Source organism: Mytilus galloprovincialis, chromosome 12 (genome assembly GCF_965363235.1).
Source record: "Mytilus galloprovincialis chromosome 12, xbMytGall1.hap1.1, whole genome shotgun sequence".
Taxonomy (NCBI): Eukaryota; Metazoa; Mollusca; class Bivalvia; order Mytilida; family Mytilidae; genus Mytilus; species Mytilus galloprovincialis.
The window spans coordinates 40,923,373-40,950,452 of NC_134849.1; the positions used below are offsets into that span (position 1 = coordinate 40,923,373).

The 27,080-nt window shown below is 32.4% G+C and overlaps 1 protein-coding gene and 1 long non-coding RNA gene across 2 annotated transcripts in view; one reads left to right on the forward strand and one right to left on the reverse strand.

Annotated features, from left to right (window-relative positions):
* The window catches only part of LOC143053587 (gamma-tubulin complex component 5-like), a 75,762-nt gene that overhangs the window by 37,492 nt on the left and 11,190 nt on the right, over positions 1-27,080 (forward strand). Inside the window, exons 16-21 of the mRNA XM_076226383.1 lie at positions 734-796; positions 2,153-2,244; positions 3,918-4,123; positions 5,101-5,261; positions 21,500-21,714; positions 24,723-24,823. Coding sequence (XP_076082498.1) covers positions 734-796; positions 2,153-2,244; positions 3,918-4,123; positions 5,101-5,261; positions 21,500-21,714; positions 24,723-24,823 — 838 coding nt within the window. The remainder of the gene's footprint in view (positions 1-733; positions 797-2,152; positions 2,245-3,917; positions 4,124-5,100; positions 5,262-21,499; positions 21,715-24,722; positions 24,824-27,080) is intronic.
* On the reverse strand, positions 16,828-19,780 carry LOC143053586 (uncharacterized). Its single transcript, XR_012971421.1, has 2 exons — positions 19,686-19,780; positions 16,828-18,606 (listed from the first exon to the last, which is right to left on the reverse strand). It is a non-coding gene; the product is annotated as an uncharacterized LOC143053586 (long non-coding RNA).

Genomic DNA, 27,080 nt, shown 5'->3' on the forward strand with positions numbered 1-27,080 from the left:
TGTTTATTGTATTTGTTAGAGTGAAAATAGTAAAAGATATACAAAGCAGACAGTAATAATGTTAAGTACCAAGTTAAGGACAAAAACAAATGTCAGAAAAGAAAAGAAAAGAAAAAAACAAGTTAAAGAAAAGATTTTTATCATATTTTTTAGAATACTTAAAGAAAAATAAGGTATCATGATAAAATGGTATTAAAACTATAAAGATATGCAAAATGTTTAAAAATGTGAAGATGTGGTATGACTTCCTATGAGACAACCATTCACTGGAGACAAGAATGAGAAGATGTGATATGATTTCCTATGAGACAACCATTCACTGGAGACAACAATGTGAAGATGTGATATGACTTTCTATGAGACAACAATTCACTGGAGACAAAAATGTGAAGATGTGATATGACTTTCTATGAGACAACCATTCACTGGAGACAAAAATGTGAAGATGAGATATGACTTTCTATGAGACAACCATTCACTGGAGACAAAATGAGAAGATGTAGGCAGACTTAGGTCTACCTAGAGCCTTCAAAAATGATCAAACCTATTCTGTAAAATAATACATACTGATATAACAAAGTGTAAAACAATTTAAATGATAAAACCTGCTGTCTGATTCATGTACAAAACAACAAATGAATAACAAACGTGATAGGCAGCAAACATGACTTGAATGCATTTTTTAAGAATTGACCGTTGTATTTTATTTTATCAAAATGCATCTATTTTACAGCATTTCTTTCTGATGGAGGCAGGGGATACCATGTTTGACTTCTATACGCAAATATTTGATATGGTAAGTGTCTCATACCTGCCAAGTTTTCAAAATGCCCTGGGGGTTTTGCGTGCAAGATGGCTGCCATACTCCTAAAAAACCTTCAAGGGGGCCTTCAAATACAGTGTAATGTTGTTTTTTGGCTTCTTCATACTTTTATAAGCCTCAATTCATTGTAAAATTAATAGTTTTGTTAAAATTGTGAACAAAATTGCTCTTTGAAAATATCAATTTGGGAGCCTCCATGGGAGAAATCCCCCGCAAATAGTGACAGTTGTCAGGTATGGTGTCTATATAACAAGACAACAAGTTTAGGGGGTAAATTCTGATGAGACAGGAACCCAGTATTTGATAGATTTTTCATATTTAAGTTTGAATTTGAGCGTTCTCAATAACCAAGTCAGTCAAAATCTTTTACAATAACCAATTGAATCGAATGAAGTAGTTTTTAAAAATGTCAAAAATCTTTGCTCAGATGTACTAAAATTTTAGGCCGAATATAAACCCTTACCTGACCTCCTTCTTTAACCGCAGATTTAGCGGAACTATTTGTTTATTAAAACTTTATGATACAAGAATGATAAGCTACATGGAGCATGCTGCAGACGTTTTGTCACCATAAACATGATAAAGCAATTTGTCTGAAAATTGAAAAACACAAACCTAACAATTTATTTGTCATCTGCTTCTTATCATTTTGATATGATCATTGAGACAACAACCCAACAACACAAAAGTAAAAAGTCATCTAGAGTTATGAACTAATATATAACATATGTACATTTCCTCGTTGAAGAATTATATTCAATTGATTTGTGTTTTTTTTATGCCTCTACTAAGGGCATTAAGTTTTTTACCTGTCTGTCTCGCTTCAGGTTAAAAAAAATTGTCTAGGCAGTTTTTGATAAGGTTGAAGTCCAATCAACTTGATACTTAGTACACTTGTTCTACATGTATATTATATGATCTTTCTAATCTAAAAACCAAATTAGAGTTTTTGCCCCAATTTCACAATCCACTGAACATTGAAAATAATAGTGCAAATGGGGCATCCACAATCTAATGACACATTCTTGTTTTCAATAAAAGTTAATCTTAGTGTTTAGGCAATGTAGGAAAGGTGTACTGATATAAGTGGTCTCTAAACACATTAACTCCAAATGGAGCTTTCGTTAGTAGAAGCCATATTAACTATGTGTATCAGTGAGAAAAATGTAAAAGCATAAAAATATAGTATTATACCAATACACATAATTAACAGCGCCTGGTGATGTTTCATAGCCTGACCGGTTTCAGGGCGCTGTTAATTATGTGTATTGGTATATATAATATATTTTTATGCTTTTAATCTTAGTGTTTACTTTAATTATATTGTAGATTCGCCTGAATGAACATTGGCGAGATGCCTCTGTATTAAATTTATGTTTACATGAAGCTCTGCAAGCCAGATTTCCTGAAGAAATAAATAGGTTTGCATAAGAAATAATATAGATTTGTTATTCTAAATTTACTATCTGTGTTTTTGTGTGGCAGTTTCTCTATGTTTTTATACCCCCGCTTTAAAAAAGGGGGGTATACTGTTTTACCTCTGTCTGTCCTTCCGTCAGTCCGTCTGTCCGTCAGTCCGTCCGTCCCATGAATATTTTTCGTCGCATTTTTCTCAGGAACTACAATACAAGGATTTCTGAAATTTGGTTTCAGGGTTTATCTAAGTCAGCTATACCGTGTGATGCGTTTTCAGATTGATCACTTGACAACTTCCTATTTACCGAACACTTGTATGATTTTACACATGATAGCCAAGTTGAAAATTTTTGTCACATTTTTCTCAGGAACTACAATACAAGGATTTCTGAAATTTGGTTTCAGGATTTATATAAGTCAGCTATACCCTGTGATGCGTTTTCAGATTCTTCACTCGACAACTTCCTGTTTACCGAACCCTTGCATATTTTTACACTATTAATATTTTCCACTTGCGGCGGGGGTATCATTAGTGAGCAGTAGCTCACAGTTTCACTTGTTGATACTTTTTAAAATTGGTATGTGCTTGCCTATTTGGAGTACAGGTAGAGAAAGGTTGGCTTGTCAAAATTGCATAATGATTGTAAGAGGTTTAGTCAACAAATCATAGGACTATCAATATATGAGCCTTGTCGGATAGAAGTGGACCTTATGCAAGTCCACGTATACATGTACACGTGTAAGACTTTGATTGATTTTAGAACATTCTAACACGAAACAAAAGATGAATTTGGGTTGGTTTTGTAGGGTTCTTATATCATAAAGTTTTTAAACACTTATAGACTTCGCGTAGAATTTTTTTTTACCCGAAAAAAAGTAAACAGATATTGTAAACCAACTTATTTTCGCGGATACTTTATTTCGCGTTTTGCCCTTTCCAGTCCATTTCGCGGCAATTTAATTTCGCGGTTTTCTAATTAACTTGATGTTGTTAAATACGGAAAGATCTAAGTTTTACATATTCGCGACGATTTAACTGAGCGATATTTTTCTACTCGCGAAAGTCGCGAAAATAAGTTGGTTTACAGTATATTGACATTCATTTGCATACGGTCGATTTCTATCCGACACAGCTCATATATTAATTTTGGGGTAATGATTATATTTTAACGTTCAGATATATGACATAGGGTTATGAACCAAAACATAACTTGGGTCTTTCATTATAAATATAAATCTTTGAAAATTAGAAAATCTTTTGAAAAAAAAATTTGTGAGGAAGGCGAGAAAAACTAAATAAAAGTAAAGTGTCTAAATTACTGTAAATTAAAACTGTACAAGATTACAAATGTATGCATATGTCTGTTAATATGCTAATGGAAAATTTGAATGGTAAAGTTATAGAATAAATGTTGTTTAATTGACTTGTAACCATGGTAACCATGTGAATAACATATTCTTTTTATGCTTCATTTATAGGCATTATGTTTTCTGGTCCATTTGTTCATCCATCCATTTGTTCGTTCGTCCATCTGTTCCACTTCAGGTTAAGGTTTTGGTCAAGGTGGTTTTGACCCCAATTTCAGGGTCCACTGAACATAGAAAATGTGAATGGGGCATCCATGTACTATGGATACATTATTGTTATCTAATGATTTCTAATATATTTATATTTCAGACTGGACATTACTGTGGAATCCTTAAATCCTAACAAAGAGATAAACCCTATAAATATAACAGATTGCGTAAAGCTTCAGTTTAAAGTTCCTTGGCCTGTAAATGTGGTCATCAACTCACAATGTCAACAAGTATACAATGAAATCTTCTGTTTTCTCTTACAAATAAAAAGGGCAAAGTATTGCTTAGATGAACTTAGATTTTTTGGTGAGTTTGTTTTTATCTTGTTCATACTTTGTTGAATTTTCAAATGCTGCTTATTTTTTGACATTTTCAGAGTAAATCATATATTTATATGAGATATGCATATGTCAGAGGTTCTTGGTGGCAGAGGGTCTTAAGGTTGTACCCAACACTTTAACTAAAATTAATTTGGCTCGTTTAATTTTCATAAAATTTTTACAAAGTATTTACTTTGACCCTTTGACAAAAATATAAAAATATAAAAAAAAATTGTACCAACCATTTTATCAGAAAATTACACTCGTTATATAGCAGTTTGACAAACACTTATTTTGATCATTGAGAAGCTTAATATTTCCTTAATACATGTAACACAATGTCATTAAAACATTTAACTAACTTTACAGAGTTATCTCCCTGTAGTGTTAGGTACCACCTTAAGTAGTTCATCTTCTGAATCTGTCAACACTGATGTTAGAGTTAATTTTGAACTTAGTTTGTGCTTCATGCATTTGACTGTAATCCTTTTTGACTAGAATTGTCAATTTTCCAGCCATTCTCTGTGGGCACTCGGAATCCCTTCAGTAATAAATACTTTCCAGCATGATATAGCCAATAGCTATGAAAGGGGTATTAAACACAAACAAGCACCCAAATCAAGCATACTTATATCATATTAAAGAAACACTCCTAATTGCAAATAACAACTAATAAAAAAAGGAAAGATGTCATATTGAGTATGTAAGGAAAATCTGTAAATTGATTTTAGTAGCAAGAAAATACATCTTATATATAGAAAAGAAGATGTGGTATGATTGCCAATGAGAAAACTTTCCACAAGAGACCAAAATGACACAGTAATTAACAACTATAGGTCCCCATACAGCCTTTAACAATGAGCAAAGCTTATACCGCATAGTCAACTATAAAAGGCCCCAAAATGACAATGTAAAACAATTCAAATGAGAAAACTAACGGCCTAATTATGTTCCAAATTACAGATTTAGAAAAAGATAACATTTTACACAGCATTTCTACAGATGATATAACAATATCAATGAATGATGGTTTATCACAGCCAGCACGAATCCATCGCATGCAGGTTCTCAGAATGAGGCTCCTACACTTTGTCAATAGTTTACATAATTATATAATGACCAGGGTGAGTATTTAACTCGTTACATGTATTTTACAGCTCAGTTTTAAAAATCCATTAGAAATGATAACTTGCCATATAGCTTGATACTTTTGATTGGATAATATATATATATTCTAATATTATTAATTCGTATATTTTAACAGATTTGATTCGTTTAGGGATAGTCACATGTTAAACTATATTTTCGAAGGTAGAGAGAAAACGGCGGATAGCAAAACGCATATTGACCTGCAAAAAGCATATTGCACGGTTATTTTTAGAATATCTAAAAACCAATATACTTTGTGACGTCATGTAATGAAATTCAGGATATTGTTTAATGTTTTGAAACACATGATATCTGTGATCGATTATTTGACGAAAAAAATCTTCAAATACATAAGAACGTCCAAAAAAAAAAGTAAATGAAATAACAACTAATAGTTTGTTATTGTCAAGGAGACAATGTAATATCTATAAAATTCCAACAAACCTAAATGACGATTTTGATACATATATGGTCAGAAATTAATAATATAACAAATATAGCCTGTGTATGAGGTCAATACAGGATATATCGACCCAAAGAAGTATATCGACCTCGGACTTCGTCCTCAGTCAATATACTTCTTTCAAGTCAATATATCCTTGTATTGACCTCATACAAAGGCTATATTTGTATAATATCCTCGTCTCATGGGTTTTTGTACTATAAAGAATGCATTGTGACGTCACAATTTCTATTGAAAAAGCATGCATAGCACAAATTCATGTGATGATTCGGAATGAAAACATATGATCTGACCATATATTCAAAACTGTTCAAGTCATTTAAAAAGGGATAATTTCTGCTTCTTTGCAAAGTACACTGCATTAAGCACCAGGGATGATTCCACTGTATAGTTTAGGCCAGCGGCCCCAAAATAATGTTTGTGAATATTAATTCCCAATTCAGGAAAATATAATAAAAATCAGTATTTCCGGAAAAGTTTCCGTCACCGATTACAGCAACTATAATTTTTCATAGTTTGTCGTCAAAAAATAGTAAAATCTGGATAAGAATGCTGACTACGATTGCATTTTATTAACAACGATTTAATTATATGTCAACATGAGGTAAACAATTTAGCAGCTGGATTCAATTGATTAAAATGTTATGGGAGTATTTGATCTCATAAAAGTAGATCGCTCAGCAGGTTGATAAAAAACATGCTTTTTGTCAAAATGGGTGTCACAGCAGACCTCGGCAAAGAGCAAATTAAAATTTTTTTATAACATTGATGAATAAATTTTAATGGGCGCCGACCTCGTAAAAGCAGATTGCCCAATAGAGCCAGTTATGTTTTTGTTGAAAATAATGTTGATGATAGACCATTCCTGAAATGACCCCCGGAATACGATGTCATCAGTATGGATAACAGGGATGGGGTCGATTACTTTAAATGTAATCGATTAAATTACAATTACTTTGCTAATAAAATGTAATCGATTACATTTCAATTACACCCTATTTCATATGTAATCGATTACATTAGATTACTTTTCTTTAAAGTAATCATGATTACTTTAGATTACTTATGATTACATTGTATATTGCAATATCAAAGTTTTTTTAATATTTTTTATCCTCACAAAAAAGCTAATTTTGGTGATTTTTTTAAAAGTCCTAACTTATTCATCTTATTTAAAAGAATTTATAGATAAGTACAGTGTAACATGTGTAATATGATAAAATAGCTATAGATAAGTGTCCTTCTCTATGTTAAAGATATAACTTTTTTTCCACAAATTTTAACCAACTGCCTAATTAACATAAAACCTGAACAAATAAGGAAAAATCAATTCAGTATAGTTTTATTGTCTGTTGGGACATAATTGACACATCCATTAATGTTTTTACAGGTGTTAATCACTACTTCCATTTTTTTTAACAAACAATAGGTGAGCTTGGGTATTAATTTTTAGCTCACCTGTCCCAAAGGGACAAGTGAGCTTATGCCATCACTTGGCGTCCGTCGTCGTCCGTCGTCTGTCGTCCGTCGTCTGTCGTCGTAAACTATTTCAAGAATCTTCTCCTCTGAAACTACTGGGCCAAATACTTTCAAACTTTAACTGAATGTTCCTTAGGGTATCTTATTTATAAATTGTATCCGAAGTTTTGATCTATCAACAAACATGGTCCCCATTGCTAAAAATAGAACATAGGGGTCAAATGCAGTTTTTGGCTTATAACTCAAAAACCAAAGCATTTACAGCAAATCTGACAGGGGTAATATTGTTTATCAGGTCAAGATCTATCTGCCCTGAAATTTTCAGATGAATCAGACAACCCGTTGTTGGGTTGCTGCCCCTGAATTGGTAATTTTAAGGAAATTTTGCTGTTTTTGGTTATTATCTTGAATATTATTATAGATAGAGATAAACTGTAAACAGGAATAATGTTCAGCAAAGTAAGATTTACAAATAAGTCAACATGACGGAAATGGTCAGTTGACCCCTTTAGGAGTTATTGCCCTTTATAGTCAATTTTTAACCATTTTTAGCTCACCTGGCCCTAAGGGCCAAGTGAGCTTTTCTCATCACTTGGCGTCCAGCGTCCGTCGTCGTCGTCGTCGTAGTCCGTCGTCGTCCTGTGTTAACTTTTACAAAAATCTTCTCCTCTGAAACTACGGGGCCAAATTTAACCAAACTTGGCCACAATCATCATTGGGGTATCTAGTTTAAAAAATGTGTCCGGTGACCCGGCCAACCAACCAAAATGGCCGCCATGGCTAAAAATAAAACATAGGGGTAAAATGCAGTTTTTGGCTTATAACTCAAAAACCAAAGCATTTAGAGCAAATCTGACATGGGGTAATATTGTTCAACAGGTCAAGATCTATCTGCCCTGAAATTTTCAGATGAATCGGACATTTCGTTGTTGGGTTGCTGCCCCTGAAATGGTAATTTTAAAGAAATTTTGCTGTTTTTGTTTATTATCTTGAATATTATTATAGATAGAGATAAACTGTAAACAGCAATAATGTTCAGCAAAGTAAGATCTACAAATAAGTCAACATGATCAAAATGGTCAGTTGACCACTTTAGGAGTTATTGCCCTTTATAGTCAATTTTTAACCATTTTTCGTAAATCTTAGTAATCTTTTAGAAAAATCTTCTCCTCTGAAACTACTGGGTCAAATTTAACTTAACTTGGCCATAATCATCATTGGGGTATCTAGTTTAAAAAATATGTCCGGTGCCCCGCCCAACCAACCAAGATGGCCGCCATGGCTAAAAATAGAACATAGGGGTAAAATGCAGTTTTTGGCTTATAACTCAAAAACCAAAGCATTTAGAGCAAATCTGACACCAGTAAAATTGTTCATCAGGTCAAGATCTATCTGCCCTGAAATTTTCAGATGAATCTGACATTCCGTTGTTGGGTTGCTGCCCCTGAAATGGTAATTTTAAGGAAATTTTGCTGTTTTTGGTTATTATCTTGAATAATATTATAGATAGAGATAAACTGTAAACAGCAATAATGTTCAGCAAAGTAAGATCTACAAATAAGTCTAGATGACCAAAATGGTCAGTTGACCACTTTAGGAGTTATTGCCCTTTATAGTCAATTTTTTAACCATTTTTCGTAAATCTTAGTAATCTTTTAGAAAAATCTTCTCCTCTGAAACTACTGTGCCAAATTTAACCAAACTTAGCCATAATCATCATTGGGTATCTAGTTAAAAAAATGTGTCCGGTAACTCGGCCAACAAACCAAGATGGCCACCTTGGCTAAAAATAGAACATGGGGGTAAAATGCAGTTTTTGGCTTATAACTCAAAATCCAAAGCATTAAGAGCAAATCTGAGAGGAAGTAAAATTGTTGATCAGGTCACGATCTATCTGCCCTGAAATTTTCAGATGAATCGGATAATCGGTTGTTAGGTTGCTGCCCCTGAATTGGTAATTTTGAGGAAATTTTGCTGTTTTTTTGTTATTATCTTGAATATTATTATAGATAGAGATAAACTGTAAACAGCAATAATGTACAGCAAAGTAAGAACTAAAAATAAGTCAGTCTGACCAAAATAGTCAATTGACCCCCTAAGGAGTTATTGCCCTTCATAGTCAATTTTTAACAATTTTCTTAAAATTTGAAGATTTTCAATAACATTTTCCACAGAAAGTACTGTTATAGATAGAGATAATTGTAAGCAGCAAGAATGTTTAGTAAAGTAAGATCTACAAACACATCACCATCACCAAAACACAATTTTGTCATGAATCCATCTGTGTCCATTGTTTAATATTCACATGGACCAAGGTGAGTGACACAGGCTCTTTAGAGCCACTAGTTCGTAAATCTTAGTAATCTTTTACAAAAATCTTCTCCTCTGAAACTACTGGGCCAAATACTTCCAAACTTTAACTGAATGTTCCTTAGGGTATCTAGTTTGTAAATTGTATCAGAAGTTGTGATCTATCAACAAACATGGTCGCCATTGCTAAAAATAGAACATAGGGGTCAAATGCAGTTTTTGGCTTATAACTCAAAAACCAAAGCATTTAGAGCAAATCTGACATGGGATAATCTTGTTTATCAGGTCAAGATCTATCTGCCCTGAAATTTTCAGATGAATCAGACAACCTGTTGTTGGGTTACTGCCCCATAATTGGTAATTTTAAAGAAATTTTGCTGTTTTTGGTTATTATCTTGAATATTATTATAGATAGAGATAAACTGTAAACAGCAATAATGTTCAGCAAAGTAAGATTTACAAATAAGTCAACATGACGGAAGTGGTCAGTTGACCCCTTTAGGAGTTATAGCCCTTTATAGTCAATTTTTAACCATTTTTCGTAAATCTTAGTAATCTTTTACAAAAATCTTCTCCTCTGAAACTACTGGGCCAAATACTTCCAAACTTTAACTGAATGTTCCTTAGGGTATTTAGTTTGTAAATTGTATCCAAAGTTATGATCTATCAACAAACATGGTCGCCATTGCTAAAAATAGAACATAGGGGTCAAATGCAGTTTTTGGCTTATAACTCAAAAACCAAAGCATTTAGAGCAAATCTGACGTTTGGTAATATTGTTTATCAGGTCAAGATCTATCTGCCCTGAAATTTTCAGATGAATCAGACAACCTGTTGTTGGGTTGCTGCCCCTGAATTGGTAATTTTAAGGAAATTTTGCTGTTTTTGTTTATTATCTTGAATATAATTATAGATAGAAATAAACTGTAAACAGCAATAATGTTCAGCAAAGTAAGATCTTCAATTAAGTCAATTTGACCAAAATTGTCAATTGACCCCTTAAGGAGTTATTGCCCTTGAAAGACTTTTTTCACAATTTGTTCATCATGTTGACTTACTTTAAAAAATCTTCTCCTTTGAAACTGCTGTATCAATTTCAGCCAAACTAAGGCTAAATGAGTTTCAGAGTATCTAGTATAAATTTTATATTTTATTTCCTTGTATGTCAAGAAACATAGCTCCTATGGCTAAAATAGAACATAGGAGAAAATGATTATTTTTTTTGGCTTTTGAAGAAAATAGGACGATCCAAAAAAAATAAATTGAAAAGCCAAAATAATCATTGATGAGAGATTTAACCAAAAGAATTAAGGTGAGTGATTCAGGCTCTTGAGAGCCTCTTGTTTTTTTGTCTTAATAGCAATATCAATAAAGTTAAAAGTGGTTGATTGTCATTATTTGTTTGAAAATTTTTAATACTTGATCTAATTAATGATTAATAGAATTATTGTCAGGTGGAAACACAAAACAGCTTTGTAACTTAGGAAAGTATATACATTTCTCTTTGAATTTAGAAACAGTTTATTGTAATAAAGATATTTTGTATAAATGAAACTTCTGACATCACATTAAACAAGGTCCCATCATTGTGAATACTAGTTTCATGATTTTTATGCCCCACCTACGATAGTAGAGGGGCATTATGTTTTCTGGTCTGTGCGTCCGTTCGTCCGTCCGTCTGTTCGTTCGTTCGTCCGTCTGTCCCGCTTCAGGTTAAAGTTTTTGGTCAAGGTAGTTTTTGATGAAGTTGAAGTCCAATCGACTTCAAACTTAGTATATATGTTCCCTATGATATGATCTTTTTAATTTTAATGCCAAATAAGAGGGTTTACCCCAATTTCACGGTCCACTGAACATAGAAAATGAAAGTGCGAGTGGGGCATTCGTGTACTGGGGACACATTCTTGTTCATTCAAGCTTTACATTTTCTTATTTTCATCTTGTCAATCAAAAAACTCTTTTCATATATACAAGATTTGTAATCAACAAGAAATCATATAAATGTAATCTTAAAGTAAGGCCAACTAAAATTAATTAGTAGATTTTCATCCAAATTTTTAAAAAAAATGGGGCGGGTGGGAGGCTTTTATTTTTTAAATTTTATTTCATATAAAACCCTCGTCACGAGTTCTTCATACCGCGGAGTATATGCTAGTGGAAAACAAGTTGTATAACGTATATACATGCTGTATAAGGAATCCTACACTATTTTTTAAACTCTTAAATAAAAATCCCTGATTGGCAACAACTGTTATACATGTAATTGCCGCTTTAGAAACCTATTTATAGTATACATCAAAAAGAAGAGAAATGCTCTCTTCAGTTGGACTATACCTACACCAAATTTATTTTGTTTTCTAAGCAATGGTTTGTAGTTCCCATAAAATCAATAACATGTATTGGTACAATTGTATGCAACACAAGTATTATAAGTACAGAATAAAATTTTAACTCGGTGTTGAAAGTAATTTATATGATGTAAAACATGAACTTAACCAAAAAGTAGTTGTTGTTTAATGACTAAATTGAGGGTATTGGGACAGTAACAGAGGGTGTTTGCTGTTTATCAACAAAAACAACAGCCATGGGTAAATATAAGGGCTTGTTATAATTAAAATGCGTGTTTGTCGACTTTTTTTTCTCAATATACGGTCATTGATCAAACAAGTTCGTGCTTGTGTCAATTTTCCAGTCATGTTTTTTGTACCTTTTTGTTCTACAATTCTTGCGCTTTGGATATCATTCAGTCCAAATTTCCTGACGCAAAGTCACTGTATAAATAAAGTAAAAAACACTGTTTTCGATTCACTTGTGAATACCGCAATTTGCGTTCAAGGACAAGGCGTTTTACTCCTAACTCGAATATTTCATGCCCTTCTCGATATCAATCTCTATTCTCGGTAGATGATGTTGTCATCATAGAGCAGCAGAATATGTCGACTTAATCATTTTCGTTAGATTACTTGAAGAAATACAAAAACGAAATTTGAAACAGGAAGTATTAAATGAAATGAAATTATCGATGGTTCCCGGTAACGGACATGAACAAAATCCGGAAATCCTATTTTTGTTAAATAAAAAAAATCGGGGCGGGCGGGGATGAAAATCTAGCTATTAATTTTAATTGGCCTAATCTAAAAGTAATCATGATTACACCTGTTTTTTGCAATGTAATTGATTACATTACGATTACTTGTAATCAGAAATGGCATGATTACTGATTACATAGGATTACACTGCAAAATGTAATCGATTACAGCTGATTACAATTACTGATTACGCTTACTCCATGCCTGATGGATAAAGTATAAGATATCTCATATGATATATAAGATAGCTTTTAAAAATGAATTTATATATAAGATATCTTATATAAATCTTATATATTATATAAATCTTATATATTATACAAATCTTATATGTCATATAAGATATCTGATATATTATTAGATAATTTGAAACTGGAATAAATAGCTAAACGGCTTGCCATAGGTTTATGTTAGCTGGTATATATGTGTTTGTAATAGGCGTCGTTTACCAAAGTTAAGATGATAGTGAATCATGTGCAATGATATTCATGTATTACAACTTCCCTGGTCTAAATCCAATAACTTCTTCAATCAGTGTTTAGGTGAAACTTAATATACATTTTTATACGACCGCAAAAATTTTAATTTTTCGTCGTATATTGCTATCACGTTGGCGTCGTCGTCCTGCGTCGTCGTTGTCGTCCGAATACTTTTAGTTTTCGCACTCTAACTTTAGTAAAAATGAATAGAAATCTATGAAATTTTAACACAAGGTTTATAACCACAAAAGGAAGGTTGGGATTGATTTTGGGAGTTTTGGTCCCAAAATTTTAGGAATTAGGGTCCAAAAAGGGCCCAAATAAGCATTTTCTTGGTTTTCGCACTATAACTTTAGTTTATGAAAATAGAAATCTATGAAATTTTGACACAAGGTTTATGACCACAAAAGGAAGCTTGGGATTGATTTTGGGAGTGTTAGTTCAAACAGTTTAGGAATTAGGGGCCAAAAAAGGGCCCAAGTAAGCATTATTCTTGGTTTTCGCACAATAACTTTAGTATAAGTAAATAGAAATCAATGAAATTTAAACACAAGGTTTATGACCACAAAAGGAAGGTTGGGATTGATTTTGGGAGTTGAGGTCTGAACAGTTTAGGAATTAGGGGCCAAAAAGGGGCCCAAGTAAGCATTATTCTTGGTTTTCGCACCATAACTTTAGTATAAGTAATAGAAATCTTTAAAATTTAAACACAAGGTTTATGACCATAAAAGGAAGGTTGTGTTTGATTTTGGGACTTTTGGTCCCAACAGGTTTTTAGGAATAAGGGGCCCAAAGGGTCCAAAATTGAACTTTGTTTGATTTCATCAAAAATTGAATAATTGGGGTTCTTTGATATGCCGGATCTAACTGTGTATGTAGATTCTTAATTTTAGGTCCCGTTTTCCTATTGGTCTACATTAAGGTCCAAAGGGTCCAAAATTAAACTTAGTTTGATTTTAACAAAAATTGAATCCTTGGGGTTCTTTGATATGCTGAATCTAAAAATGTACTTAGATTTTTGATTATTGGCCCAGTTTTCAAGTTGGTCCAAATCGGGGTCCAAAATTAAACTTTGTTTGATTTCATCAAAAATTGAATAATTGGGGTTCTTTGATATGCCAAATCTAACTGTGTATGTAGATTCCTAATTTTTAGTCCTGTTTTCAAATTGGTCTACATTAAATACCAAAGTGTCCAAAATTAAACTAAGTTTGATTTTAATAAAAATTGAATTCTTAGGCTTTTTTGATATGCTGAATTTAATCATGTACTTAGATTTTTGATTATGAGCCCAGTTTTCAAGTTGGTTCAAATCAGGATCCAAAATTATTATATTAAGTATTGTGCAATAGCAAGAAATTTTCAATTGCACAGTATTCAGTAATAGCAAGAAATCTTCAATTGCACAGTATTGTGCAATAGCAAAAAATGTTCAATTGCACAGTATTGTGCAATAGCAAGAAATCTTCAATTGCACAGTATTGTGCAATAGCAAATATTTTCAATTGCACAGTATTGCGCAATAGCAAGAAATATCTAATTGCACAATATTGTGCAATAGCAAGAAATTTCAATTGATTGGAGTTATCTTTCTTTGTCCAGAATAGTAGTTGAATCAACTTAAATCATTGTTTTATACAATGCACAATGTATATTCACTTTTACTACCAACTGATAAATTAAAACACTCTTTACCATTCAGTGATAACAAGCACTTTTTGGTACATTTTAATATTTTATGATGTATTTAAATGAGTAGTTATTGTTGCAAACTCCATTAGAAATTTGAATTGAGATCAGTTTTGAAAAAAGGGAAAGGGGGATGTGAAAAAAAAAATGGTGGGGGGGGGGTTTAATTTTTCTCATTTCAGATTTCATAAATAAAAAGAAAATTTCTTCAAACATTTTTTTGAGAGGATTAATATTCAACAGCATAGTGATTGCTCAAAGACAAAATTATTTTAAGTTCATTAGACCACATTCATTCTGTGTCCAAAACCTATGCTGTGTCAACTATTTAATCACAATCCAAATTTAGAGCTGAATCCAGCTTGAATGTTGTGTCCATACTTGCCCCAACCGCTCAGGGTTCAACCTATGCGGTCGTATAAGGCTGCGCCCTGTGGAGCATCTGGATTGGTTTTGTTATGTTTTCAGGTACATTAATCAATAGGTTAACTACATTTGATGAATGAAATGTTTGTAAGGTATGTCTGTATGGCAGGGTTCACTTGACCTTCACCCCTTAATTAGGACTTGATTATGGTTCAAGAAAAAGCATGCAACTTTGATTGATAATTGTCTCATTGGAAATCATACCACATCTCCTAACTTTAATAAGACATTTCAGGGTGTGCAAACTTGTTTAAACCTTGAGGACCAGAAAAGTACTAGGGTGTTTTAGCCCAGATTTTTATGCCCCACCTACGATAGTAGGTGGGGCATTATGTTTTCTGGTCTGTGCGTCCGTTCGTCCGTCTGTCTGTTCGTTCGTTCGTCCGTCTGTCCCGCTTCAGGTTAAAGTTTTTGGTCAAGGTAGTTTTTGATGAAGTTGAAGTCCAATCAACTTGAAACTTGGTATACATGTGCCCTATGATATGATCTTTCTAATTTAAATGCCAATTTATAGTTTTGACCCCAATTTTACGGTTCACTGAACATAGAAAATGATAGTGCAAATTTCAGGTTAAAGTTTTTGGTCAAGGTAGTTTTTGATGAAGTTGAAGTCCAATCAACTTGAAACTTCGTATACATGTGCCCTATGATATGATCTTTCTAATTTAAATGCCAAATTATAGTTTTGACCCCAATTTTACGGTTCACTGAACATAGAAAATGATAGTGCAAATTTCAGGTTAAAATTTTTGGTCAAGGTAGTTTTTGATAAAGTAGAAGTCCAATCAACTTGAAACTTAGTATACATGTTCCCTTTGATAAGATCATTCTAATTTTAATGCCAAATTAGAGAATTTATTCCAATTTCACGGTCCACTAAACATAGAAAATGATAGTGCGAGTGGGGCATCCGTGTACTGTGGACACATTCTTGTTTGTCAATGTATTTGTATTGTCATCTGATTCAGTCATGAATGCAATTGTAAGGTGCACAGTTCTCTATGCTTTCAAACTATTTATATTTGAATCCATCCTGGTTATCTAACTACAACTGAAAACATCCTGGTTTTCTAACTACAACTGAAAACGTCATGTGACATATACCATGTAAACTATTGGTGACATATAGAAAATTGAACTCCGTAAAATTTGAACCTGGGTCAATTTTCCAACCAGGGGTCAAATGTGGAAAACAATAGGACCAGAGAGGTGTTGTTTTTAATCTGTCCTACATTATTCTTATTTAACATTGTATCCTTTGAATCTCTGTTTTAACATTGTGACAGCTGTCAAATTGGATATCAATATTTTAGAAGTATAGATGTTTAAAATTATAACATGATGGAGAGATCTAACACAGGATATGTTCCAAAATAACTGATACCAGACTCGACTTGTATAAAAAATTAGATGATTGCCAATGAGACAAATCTCTACAAGAGACCAAAATAACACAGAAATTAACAACTATAGGTCACCATACGGCCTTCAACAATGAAAAAAGCCCATACCGCATAGTCAGCTATTAAAGGCCCCGAAATGACAATTTAAAACAATTCAAACGAGAAAACCAGGGCCTAATTTACGTAAAAATTGAACAAAAAAATAAGTTTACTGATTCTGTGTATAATGATATTAAATAAAAAGAAATAACAAGTTGTTAGTTGTAGAACATTTATTAAAGTCAGGTAAAATCATTGGACTTCCCAGTGTATATTTCATTTAAATCAAGAAATTGAACTTTGTCAAGTTTTTGCCATAGCCATCACATATAAAACCTGAAGATTCACAATGTTTCAAACAAATAAATGTAGGATACTCCAGTCCATCACTAAGCAGTACTTTACTCTCCTTTCCATCTTTTGATATAACTATTATTCTATGAGAGTTGGAATCTGCTACAATAATGTTACCATAAGTATCTGTACAAAGTCCCCTTGGTATTGATAAATCCTGTGTATATCTCCAGATCTGTTTACCTGATCCATCAACACAGTATACTGCTTTACCATAATAGTCACTATAGATTACTCTGTCATTACAGTAAACAAAGTACCACAGGACTGATTGACACTCAACTTGTATTGACTTTAGTGTATTTCCTTCCAAGTCTATAATACGGATTTCATCATAACTCAAACCTACAACAAGAGAATCATCTGATGATGATAATCCACAGCAAAATTTGTCTAATGTGATAACTTTGGTTACTGTTTTATTCTCCATATTGAAGATCTTAATGACTTCCTCCTGAGGATAAGTTATGGCTATAGTGATCTGATTGATCTGTGTAACACTCCAGGCTTCACCAGGTATAGGTAACTTTTTCAGTAGTTTGCCATCAGGAGTAAGTAGGTTAACTTTGTTCAACCATTCCACTATTATAAGTCTTCCATCCATCAGCCAAATCATGTCACTTATATCTCGCATGTTGATCTTTATCTTTCTCTCAATGTTGATGGTCATGTTGTTTATGTTTGATTGTTCTTGTGATTCTACTTGTGCTTCCCTTCTCACACTTGTTTCTTTATTCAAATCCATATCTGTTTTAACAACAGTTAATTCTCCTAAGGATCCTAACTTTTTTATTATCTTTTCTGTTTCATTGTTTTTCTCCATTTTGATGGTAAATTCTTTTGCCCTGTCGTCTTTTCCAGATCATCTATGTATCGTTGATATTGATGTACTTGTTGTTCAATCTGATGTACATCTAGAAATGATTTGAGTTTTGAGGCATGAGGTATGACTGTATGTAGTTGGTCTTGCATTTTCTTTAAGTTTTTCTGTTTTCCTTCAATTTCGGCTATTAAATCTGTGGCTTTTGATTTTTCCTGATTCAAGATGGTATCTGCTTCTTGGTAGATCTTCTTCTCTAGGCGGGTTAAATGTTCATCTATTTCATTGCGTATTTTTACAATGAATTCCTTAATGCTTTTATATTCTTGTTCTCCTCTTTTAATGTTTTGTGATTTGTTATTTACAATTTTATCTAAGATATGTAAGATGGAATTGACATCTTTCTCTACTGATTTTTTCTTTTTTCAATCTTGGTTATTTCCACAACGCTAGCTAAACTTTTTATTCCCATACACTTTGAATGACTATTGGAAATACATTCATCACAGCAAGGCATTAAATGACTCGGGCAATATAAGTTGAGCTGTTGACCATGTTTGTCACATTCTGTTTTGATAGCTCGAACAGATGGTTTATAACTTTTAATATCAACAGTCGTATGATCACGTGACAATCTATATCTTTTGTGATGACCAGAACATGTTGAACACAATCCTTCATCACAGTTGTAACACCAGATGTCAGCTTTAGTGGTAACTTTTCCTTCTATACAAGGTCCACATGGAATAGGTTTACTGGATGCCATGACCTGAAAATTTCCAAGATAAAAATTATTTTGCATTCTTGTCGAGGTCCAAATAGGTAATGGTGAATGGATAATGATATTTGGCCAGAAATGACCAATGTAAAAAAATTCAAAGAAGAAACTTGACACACTGATTTATCCATGACATAAAAATGAACGAAAGCAAATATAATGTACAACAAACTCCAGTGAGTCCAGTCACTTAATTACAGGCTCCTGACTAGGAACAGGGACTTGTTGAATGATTCAATGTTTGTTGTTTGTTGCTGTATATTTTATTTGTTTATCTTGCATTGATTCACCCTGTTGTATTGGCCACTAGCTGTGTTTCTTGTTAATTACATACAACAAAATTAATTTGAATAATTATTATAATTCTCAATCACACAGGTACATTGTAGATTATAAAGGAGTTAGTACCGTAAGGACCATATTTGGCCCTGATTATAAAGTTCAATGTTACAAGACAGAAAAATGTTTTAAGTTGACTTGGAGACGTGTAAGAAAGTTAAATAGAACTATTTTTGTCAAAGTTTAATTCTAACACGTTGATTTTTACATCCAAAAAAGGTTAAGATAAGAGATTTTATTGAAATTTGACAGAATCAGATGGATTTCAACCAATTTAATAATCAGCATGACCAGGAAACATAGAGCGTCGACAAAAAGTATTAAAAAAAGACATCACATGTCTTTACACACTTTATTTTAAATGATCTTTGTTGTCGACTTATGCCCTCTATGTTTCCTGTCCAATAATCTATGGAAATTTAGCCATTTTCATTTATTTTTTTGTGGAAAATCAATATTAGTACAACTTGTTACATCATTATAAAACACAGAAACGTAAATTTTCAAAAAAATGGCTTATTTGTATTAGCTATAATTTATTGTGATATTGCTCAATAAATCCTAACTTGAAATTTACGCTAAAAAAGGGGGACATTTTAGAACCTTACTGAACCTACTCCTTTGAACAAAAAGACATATTTTTTACAATGTATGCACATAGGTTACATACACATTACCCTGCATTTTATACCTAGTCATTAAATAAAATAACTATTAATTTAACCAGATACCTGTTGATTTTGTTATGACAAAAGTTCAGTTCTCTTTCACCGTTTGTTCAATGTCAACCAACAAGGAAGTTATTTAGGACATGCCTATACTTGATTCAAGTTAACTTATCAGTAAATATTTAAATGACATGGAAAATAACTGATCCAAATAATAAAAGCTAAAAATAGATTTTAATCATCGGGACATCAGTGGGATTTAAATTTTCTATTAAGGAAAATTGTTATTCTTGTTTAAAATTGATTCTACATACAGAAAGAGGGGGGGAGGGGGGGTGGGGGGGGGGCATTATTTGCTATTTCTATTTACTATTTCTGATAAAAAAAATTAATCAACTGATCAATGTGCATTAGAAAATTAAAACAAATGAATACATCAGTACATTTATTAGGGAAAATTGGTATACTTGTTTAAAATTGATTCTACATAACGAAAAGTGGGGGCATTATTTACTATTTCTATCTACTATTTCTGATAATTTTTATACGACCGCAAAAATAGAAAATGTTTTGGTCGTATATTGGTATCACATAGGCGTCGTCGTCTGTGTCATCATTGTCGTCAGAAGACATTTGGTTTTTGCACTACAACTTTAGTATAAGTAAATAGAAATCTATGAAATTTTAACACAAGGTTTATGACTATAAAAGGAAGGTTGGGATTGATTTTGGGAGTTTTGGTCCCAACAGTTTCGGAAATTAGGGGCTAAAAAGGGCCCAAATAAGCATTATTCTTGGTTTTTCGCACAATAACTTTAGTATAAGTAAATAGAAATCAATGAAATTAAAAAACACAAGGTTTATGACCACTAAAGGAAGGTTAGGATCGATTTTGGGAGTTTTGGTCCCAACAGTTTAGGAATTAGGGGCCAAAAAGAGCCCAAATAAGCATTATTCTTGGTTTTTGCACCATAACTTTAGTATAAGTTAATAGAAATCAATGAAATTTAAACACAAGGTTTATGACCATAAAAGGAAGGTTGGGATTGATTTTGGGAGTTTTGGTCCCAACAGTTTAAGAAAAAGGGGCCCAAAGGGTCCAAAATTAAACTTTGTTTGATTTCATCAAAAATTGAATAATTGGGGTTTTTTGATATGCCGAATGTAACTGTGTGTGTAGATTCTTAATTTTTGGTCCGGTTTTCAAATTGGTCTACGTTAAGGTCCAAAGGGTCCAAAATTAAACTTATTTTGATTTTAACAAAAATTGAATCCTTGGGGTTCTTTGATATGCTGAATCTAAACATGTACTTAGATTTTTGATTATTGGCCCAGTTTTCAAGTTGGTCCAAATCGGGGTCCAAAATTAAAGTTTGTTTGATTTCATCAAAAATTGAATAATTGTGGGGGGGGGGGGTGTTCAATTTTCTAATTTCAGATTTCATAAATAAAAAGAAAATCCAAATTTAGAGCTGAATCTGAATGTGGTGTCCATACTTGCCTCAACCGTTGGAGAGTTCAACCTCTGCGGTCGTATAAAGCTGCGCCCTGCGGAGCATCTGGTCTGTTTTTACGGTATAATGATATTACTTCGTCTTAGATTGTATGCATAAAAAATTCCCAATTGGGATAAAAATTCCCAAAATGATGTTCAAGGGACCCATTTGAAAACACCTGGAATCATCCCTGCAGCACTAATTGTTGGAAACATGATTTTTTTTTTCGGGGGAGGGGGGGTGTGAACAAAAGAGTAAAATATCCTATTCACCCCCTGGATTCACACCAGATAATATAAGCAGAATAGTACAGATTGATAAAATTGAGAATGGAAATGGGGAATGTGTCAAAGAGATATATATTCTTATGTTTAATTTTAGATTTTACATAGCACTGGATTAGAATTCAAGGAGGAGCTACAGAAAGCTACAGATTTAGACCAGATAATATCCGTCCATACTAAATTTGTAAATAAAATACATGAACGTTGTTTGCTACATAAAAAAGTGGCCTTCTTAAAGGAGGCAGTAATGAGAGTGTTGAATCTTATACTTACATTTCAATCAAGATGGGATCAAGGCATACAGGAAGTCAGGTGAGATGATTGATAGCTATCATTTAAGGCTAACCAACTTATTTTCTTGATATTTGCAAGTTGGAAAATATCTTAAGGGCTATTCCATTCAAATGTATGTGGGAGGGTTGGAAAGGACTTTCAAAATATCTGTATAACCAAGAACCATTTTTTATATAATTTTGAAAAATGGTAATAGACTGCCAGATGCATCCTGAAAAAAGACCCATGACTTACATTCAATAATTAAACTTCACTTCCTACCCTCCAACATACATTTAAATGGAATAGCCCTAAAAATAAATCGTCAGGAAGGGTTATATTTAATAAAAAGATATTTAATGGTATGTTATGTTATTTTAGTTTTAGTAACACCTTATGTAAGAATCCTGGGTTTTGATTGGTTGATAGCCAGTGTATTTTTCACCAATTTACTGTTATCAAATGAATATCGTTCATTTTTAACGCCGTCTGGGTATATGCAAAAAGGATACACGAAAAATACCAGTCTTGAGAATAAGCTCAGATTCTTCAGATTGTGCCCATCCCTAGATTTTCCATCATCTATCATGGAAAACTGCATGGAATTCCATGGAATATTTTTCCATGGAATTCCATGGAGTATTGGAACCTGTTTTCCATGGAAATCCATGGAAAATAAAAAGAGAAAAAAGGAATAATATTTCCATCTAAAACATTTTCCATGGAATTCCATGGAAAATATTTTCCATGAAGTTTTTCCATGGAATTCCATGGAAATATATTACATAGAATTTCTTTTTCCATGGAATTCCATGGAAATATTTCCATCATTTCCTTTTGAAATGAATTGCTCAAATTAACCTTTTGACAATATACCCTGTTTAACAATATCTGTAATAATGAAGATAAAAAAAACTAGGTGCCATGCTTTTTTCGGTTTGGTAAGGTCTTTTGAGTCTTACAATGGTCAGTAATAAGCAATAGACTCAAACATCATTTTAACCTTTAATTCAAACTTATTTAATGTATTATAATAAATACAACAAACAAGAAAAACTTTCAATACTGGTATATGTTTGCACTGCCTTTATATCAAGAAATTAAGGTTATAAATGTCACTTATGTCAGCACCAGGCTTCAGTAGATCCATCTTGTAGAACAGCATTAACCATTTTATTGGAGTTTCATTTCTTCCTCATGATACCTAAAAATAATTTTACTGTTATAAATAAAGAGATATTCTTTAAATAATGGCATTATTAATAATGGTTAACAACTTTAGTCTTTGTCCTAAATATTTTTTTCCATAATTATTGTATATAAATGTCTTCATTGATATTTTCCATATATTTAGAACTTAGTGTTGATCTGCAGTTTGCTGTAAAGATACACTTTTTTTACTTTTATGGATCTATTTCTCATTGGCAACCAATTTCAACGGATCTTAAATTTTATAACCAAATTACTTCATTAGTGGATTATTAGTTATTATAATACACCATATACAGCTTGTCTTGTCTTAATACCCAATCATTATAATTATAAGTGAAAAATCTACTATAGGTGTTTTCATGATGTTTTTATGTTGAACTAAAGGAGCTTGCACACACTTAAAATGGTAGAATCTAATTCAGTGTACTTACCAAAAAATATGCTCTAAATCCAACAGTCAATGCAAGTCATCAGAGAATAAATCTGCACTATTCGATGTCAAGAACTATTTGGAACTATTTAATCTAAGTCCAATATAAATTTTGCATTTTGTTCAGGAGAGAAGACATCTTTATTTGTTGCCTGCATATCCATTGCAAGTTCAAATTTTCAATGTGTTGGGGGATGTATGAGGAGTTATCTGGTTTCTTTTAAAAGAGTCACAATTGAATACTGTTATTTACCAAAATCTTGGATATTTTATATATATTTTAATAAAAGATTGTCCATTTATTGTTTATTTACCATTTTTATGTTTTAAGTAATAATAATTGCACAAAAATGTATAAATCCATGTTCTACCCTACATTTGGCCTCACACTGTATGGTCATATCATTTCCTGTCTTCTACACAAAGACCAATGAAAACCAGATGGCACTTTACATTTCTTTCACTGTCTAATTGATGATAAAGAATTAATGTATGTAATTTGTGTACATTTTTTCCATGACTTTCCATCTCAAAAATATTCTAAGTTAAGATTCTATAATTTTTCCATGTTAAAAATATTCTAAGTCAAGATTCCATCCTCTTTTCCATCTCAAAAATATTCTAAGTCCACTTTCCATCCTCTTTTCCATCTACAAAGTTTTATTAGTCTACTTTCCATCCCATTTTCCATCCAAAAAGTATTTTTTCCATGGAATTCCATGGAAAGTTTTCCATCTTATCATGGAAAATGATGGAATAAGTAACACATATAAGTTTTCCATCTGACATGAATTATTTTTCCATGAAATTCCATGGAAACTCATGGAAAAAAACAAAATTTCCATCATTTTCCATCATTTTATCATGGAAAAAGTTGAACTGCATGGAAAATCTAGGGATGGGTGCCTACGATAGCAGGCGTTTGGGGCCTAGATTTGTGTTACAAAAAGGGCTGACCAAGAATTTTTTTCAAAGGGTTCATAAATACGAACATTGAAACAGCCAACTGTTCTTAGAATAAGATGTGTTATTTATAATCAAAACTCAATACATAGTTGGAAATAAGCTGAACAAATCGAGATATTCTACAGAAAATAACACTGATGAAAATATCAAAGGATGCATACCGCTGTTGTCTGTTCCATGCATGGTCAGGTTGTTGTCTCTTTGACACATTTCTCATTTCCATTCTCAATTTTATCTTAGTGGATATTTATTTTCATGGTTATGACAAAGTGCATGCAAGCCTATAAATAATTTGTAATTCATAGATTTGTAGATTAATGTTTCACTTATTCCCATGAAATCACATTATGCAGTATTAGAATTTAGTTTGCTCACTTGTCACATCTTGTGTATCAATCTGTGAAGAAACAAATAACTTATTCTAAGTTTCATATTTTAGCGTAAAAACCATTGTTGTGATGGAAACCGAGTTCTCCAGATGTATACAGTTTTTATCTTCCTTCCTGAATAATGTTATCAAGAGAGGATCCTTTCCTCATTGTAAGTATACACATTTTTTTATTTTTCATGTCAGAAAATAGTCAGGTGAATTGTTGTTAATAACTTGTGTGTTACTAAATTATCATGCTTATCAGAATGGCTTAACAGTTTTTGTCTCACCTTGAATGAGTCAAAAAGCAAAACATAGGTATACTGTTTCCGGCGTCTGCGTCAGCGTCAACAATGTATTAGTTTGTGATTAGGTCTAGGTTGAGGTTAACCATTAGTGGTAGGTCAATGATATTTGGTATGCAGTTGTATATGCATTGGCACATTTCATTTCCGTGGAAATTGTTTAGCCCTGTACCTTCAGTCCTGGTTCATTGACTTTGAATATTTGCATAACTTACATGTTAAAAGAATTGCTATTTTAATTTCCATATTTGCATTATCAAAATAACAAATAGGTAAGACATATCTTTGTGTTAAGGAGGCTCAAGGGTATAAAAGTTTCAGAAATCAATTAAACATTTTTTTTTCTTTACAGATTTTATTCATTACTTTATTAGTTGTTACTTTATCATATGGTACAAAAATCAAGAAAAAAAATCAATTTGTTTGGCCCCAGATGACTTTTAAAATGTTCATATCATTGAAAAAGCTCCAAATTATCTCCCTTTGGTGGAAAATTTAATTTTTTGGCATTAAAATGGAAATATCTTTTTTTAACTCATTGGTGACCTATATTTTTAGCTCACCTGTCCCGAAGGGACAAGTGAGCTTATGCCATCACTTGGCGTCCGTCGTCGTCCGTCGTCTGTCGTCGTCTGTCGTCGTCGTAAACTATTTCAAGAATCTTCTCCTCTGAAACTACTGGGCCAAATACTTTCAAACTTTAACTGAATGTTCCTTAGGGTATCTAATTTATAAATTGTATCCAAAGTTTTGATCTATCAACAAACATGGTCGCCATTGCTAAAAATAGAACATAGGGGTCAAATGCAGTTTTTGGCTTATAACTCAAAAACCAAAGCATTTAGAGCAAATCTGACATGGGGTAATATTGTTTATCAGGTCAAGATTCTATCTGCCCTAAAATTTTCAGATGAATCAGACAACCTGTTGTTGGGTTGCTGCCCCTGAATTGGTAATTTTAAGGAAATTTTGCTGTTTTTGGTTATTATCTTGAATATTATTATAGATAGAGATAAACTGTAAACAGCAATAATGTTCAGCAAAGTAAGATTTACAAATAAGTCAACATGACGGAAATGGTCAGTTGACCCCTTTAGCACTTATTGCCCTTTATAGTCAATTTTTAACCATTTTTCGTAAATCTTAGTAATCTTTTACAAAAATCTTCTCCTCTGAAACTACTGGGCCAAATACTTCCAAACTTTATCTGAATGTTCCTTAGGGTATCTAGTTTGTAAATTGTATCCGAAGTTATGATCTATCAACAAACATGGTCGCCATTGCTAAAAATAGAACATAGGGGTCAAATGCAGTTTTTGGCTTATAACTCAAAAACCAAAGCATTTAGAGCAAATCTGACGTGGGTAATATTGTTTATCAGGTCAAGATCTATCTGCCCTGAAATTTTCAGATGAATCAGACAACCTGTTGTTGGGTTGCTGCCCCTGAATTGATAATTTTAAGGAAATTTTGCTGTTTTTGTTTATTATCTTGAATATATATATAATTATAGATAGAAATAAACTGTAAACAGCAATAATGTTCAGCAAAGTAAGATCTTCAATTAAGTCAATTTGACCAAAATTGTCAATTGACCCCTAAAGGAGTTATTGCCCTTTAAAGACTTTTTTCACAATTTGTTCATCATGTTGACTTACTTTAAAAAATCTTCTCCTTTGAAAATGCTGTATCAATTTCAGCCAAACTTAGGCTAAATGAGTTTCAGAGTATCTAGTATAAATTTTATATTTTATTTCCTTGTATGTCAAGAAACATAGCTCCTATGGCTAAAATAGAACATAGGAGAAAATGATTATTTTTTTGGCTTTTGAAGAAAATAGGACGATCCAAAAAACATTTAAATAAATTGAAAAGCCAAAATAATCATTGATGAGAGATTTAACCAAAAGAATTAAGGTGAGCGATTCAGGCTCTTGAGAGCCTCTTGTTTATTATTATTTTCAAATAAGCTGTACTTAAACTAAACTATTGAGGGATTTCTGTAATTAAGTTCTTTTTTTATTTCGATATTACCTATTAGTTCAACAGAAAAAAATTACCTTTACAAAAATGTATGCTTCTTTCGAGGCAGATTGTGAGCGTAAATGATCGGTGACCCCAT